The 3,604-nt window shown below is 39.6% G+C and overlaps 1 protein-coding gene across 1 annotated transcript; it reads left to right on the top strand.

Annotated features, from left to right (window-relative positions):
- Positions 1-432: 432 nt before the first annotated feature.
- Positions 433-1,605, top strand: LOC116353733 (olfactory receptor 11A1-like). Its single transcript, XM_031791471.1, has one exon. The coding sequence runs from the start codon at positions 549-551 to the stop codon at positions 1,497-1,499; it is 951 nt and encodes a 316-aa protein (XP_031647331.1). The 5' UTR covers positions 433-548; the 3' UTR covers positions 1,500-1,605.
- The last annotated feature ends 1,999 nt before the right edge of the window (positions 1,606-3,604 follow it).

The raw sequence follows: 3,604 nt of genomic DNA, 5'->3' as shown, positions 1-3,604 counted from the left end.
ATATGTACGTATCTTTATTGATGTTTTGACTCTTCATTCAGAGGAGGAGACAGGCAAGTGGGAGAATCAGTGAGAAAGGTGGGCACAGGGATTGAATCCTGGTGTCTGGTGAGTTATATGTGACTTTTGCCAGGGAGAATTACCGCACCACAGCTCTGCAAGACTAGCATCCTGTTTCATTCTCACATTATAGTTGGAGTGTATGCAAGTTTAATAGTAAAGCAACAAATTGTAAGCTGAGAGTGTGTCAATTGTATTTGTTATACAAAATGTGAATATTATTGAACTTACACGATGAATGACGTTTGCCGTATGTTCTACTCAATGTCCATTACAACCACAGGTAACAATGTTTTTTCCATGGAATCCCTTTGAAGAGTAATGCTGTGGCAATGATGCAATGAATCTTGATAATCAGTGGTAATTATAAGAATGAAGCAATTATGAGATGTCAATAAGAGATAGATTGTTTCACCTGATAGACACTGTTGTACTTGTATTGTGAACTAACTATATCTCCAAATACATCTATAGGTACTATTGGGAAAATGATGAACTCAACACAACTCACGTCATTTATCCTAGCTGGATATAGTGACATTGGACACTTAAAGTACTTGTATTTCATTATATTAACTGTCTTATACGTCTCCATAGTTTTTGCGAACACAGTGCTTATTGTGGTAATATGTATGGAGAGGAGCCTTCATGAACCCATGTATCTGTTTCTGTGCAGTTTGTTTGTAAATGACTTGTATGGTACCACTGGTTTGTTTCCTGCTCTCATGACTCATTTGGTTTCAGATGACCATACAGTTTCCACTGTGTGCTGTTACATACAGATATTTGTCTTGTACACATATGGATCTACTGAATTCAGCAATTTAGCAGTCATGTCCTACGACAGGTACCTTGCTATATGTTATCCACTACAGTATAACGTCATCATGACACCCAGCAGGGTGTGTATTTTAATTTGTGTAATATGGTTGTACTCTTTTGTCAAATTCAGCATACAACTGTCTTTAACTATTCGTTTGCGATTGTGTGGAAACGTCATAGACAAAGTGTATTGTGACAACTACCTGGTAGTTAAACTTGCCTGTTCAACTTCAGACGCGACAGTTAATAACATCTCTGGACTCTGTGGTATTGTTTTGTCTGTCACTGTCCCTTTAATTACTATTGTGTTCTCTTATATTAAGATTCTGACCATTTGTTTGAAATCTTCCATCGAGACCAGACAGAAAGCTTTCAGCACCTGTTCTCCTCATCTGGCCTCGCTGCTCAACTTCGCTTTCGGCTGTTTCTTAACTCTGCTCCAGAGTAGATTTGATAGCCCTATGAGAAATGTTCCAACTGTACTTCACACTATTTTATCAGTGTACTATCTGATGTGCCAGCCACTTTTAAATCCTATTGTGTATGGAGTTAGGATGGCTAAAATCAGACAGGCTTGTAAATACATACTACCTGTAGGTCTGTACCCTAAAACATAAGCTAGACATTAGTGTGACCTTTTCCATCCTGATTGTTCGATATTTGTGATGTTGACTTGTGTTTTGTTACTTAGGCTAGTTGCAAAAATGAATGGGGGTGAGGATGGTAAATGTAAAACATTTGCTAATTTATGAAATATTGTCATAGAAATCAAATATAAACAGGAGAAGTTCATGACATTGAATTTCTCTCTTAAATTGAAGTTTCTAAGGCTGCATTCACAAAGCAAGTCCAATTCTGATCTTTATTATTGGCAAAATATCTGATCTGGTTGGTCAAAAGACAAATTATTGGCAAATATCAGAATTAGAATTAGACCACCTGTGTAAACACATAAAATCTTTGTGTAAACACAAATAAATCAAGATATGCAAAACTGTCTGGATCAATCAAAAACAGTGAATAAATGGATTTAAATGTGTGAAAGGTAAGCCCACCTTATAGCCCACCATTAGGTCCATCACTAATGGAAAATGGGCCCAGTGGGTACATGATTGTTTGACATTTTCAGAGAGAAATCTTGGGAAATACTTTAGTATGAAATCAAACTATATTCTGTCTGGACCAGATACCTTTACTGAGATAAAAGGTATCTTGTTTTTCCGGGGTCACAGTGATATATGTTTGACCTACAGAATATAACAATCCAATAAGACACGTTGGTTAATGTACTCCATCCACACTTTACCACGGGGAAAGCAGAAGCCAATAATAAAACTGTAAGAAACATGTTTATTGAGTAATTAGGTACCATGTCATTAGTCCACTCTATCACCTCGTTCCCTGGGAACCAATTAATGCAGCTAGTAACCTGTAGAGACCTGGGGGGCTCCTGTAGAGGCACGGCTGGTCTTGACTGTATCCCAAATGGTACCCTATTCAACTCTGGACCCCGGAGCCACTTCCACTGCTTTTTTCATTGTTCCCCTCTAATCAGGGACTAATTATCAGGTCCTGTAGAACAGAAAAGAAAAGCAGCAGGACCCAGACTTCGTAGGGTAAGAATTTAATAGCCCTGATATAGGGAATATGATGCCATTTTGGGGGGGAAAAGTGTACTGTAGGCCTAAGGAAGCCCCGAGAGAAAATAAGGGCCCTCACTTTTACCTGAACAGAAAAAGCTCTGGGCCTAGGTTTTAGACTATAGCTAGGACTTGGCATCCTGAGTTATTCTCTGTTTTCCCTGGTTAGATTATATGGTCAGGAAAAACAACAGAGCCCTAACTACATAGCCTGGGTCCTAGTCTGTTTGTGCTAACATTCAGCTCCTTGTCATTCCATACATGACAAGGAGTTAGAACGATAGCACAAACAGATCGGGGCCAGGCTACCAACAATGACCTCTCCTCAGACTGTTGTGTTACACCCTCATTCAGAATGAAGCTACCAAGGTAGCCTGTCAACAATACCTGCCAGTGGTTGGTCCAGGACTATACTTAATCTGGGTCTGGGAAACCATTCCTTTGTCAGAGGCTTTCAATTAGTTTAACTTTTTTTATTTTTTTATTGAACATTTATTTAACTAGGCAAGTCAGTTAAGAACAAATATGGAGGCTCATTGATTTACAAGGCAGTTAACCCACTGTTACCGGGTAACAGTGGGTTAACTGCCTTGTTCAGAAGGATAGATTTTTACCTTGTCCGCTCGGGGATTTGATCCAGCATCCTTTCTGTTACTGTTACTGTTAATGCGCTAACCACTATGCTACCTGCCACCGCACTAAACTGTGCGGTGCCACCGCACTAAACCGCACTAAACTGTACTAAACTGATATTCAGAGGTGTGGACTCGAGTCACATGACTTGAACTCGAGTCAGAATCAAGTCACAAATATGATGACTTGCAACTCGATTTTGACTTTAACACCAATGACTCGTGACTTGACTTGGACTTCAGCCTTATGACTCGACCTGACTTGATACCCTCCCCAAATATTAAAAATTATACTATGAAAAAAAGTGTGCAGGGCATCAACTCTTCATTTAACGGATTACAGTTACAATTGGACAGCAGCCAATCAAATTGTGCCAGCTGAGAAAAAGTTGTGCGTGGCAGTGCAGAGGAACGTCGGCGGGTGAATTCAGATGGAGCCGCCGACGATGA

The sequence above is a fragment of the Oncorhynchus kisutch genome, linkage group LG15 (genome assembly GCF_002021735.2).
Source record: "Oncorhynchus kisutch isolate 150728-3 linkage group LG15, Okis_V2, whole genome shotgun sequence".
In the NCBI taxonomy this organism is placed as follows: domain Eukaryota; kingdom Metazoa; phylum Chordata; class Actinopteri; order Salmoniformes; family Salmonidae; genus Oncorhynchus; species Oncorhynchus kisutch.
Note: the sequence above shows the minus strand (reverse complement) of the source record. Positions and strands in the feature narration are given on the sequence as shown.

Excerpts from the sequence above, each read along its gene's own strand:
- LOC116353733 (XM_031791471.1), top strand. The coding sequence starts at position 549 with ATGATGAACTCAACACAACTCACGTCATTTATCCTAGCTGGATATAGT.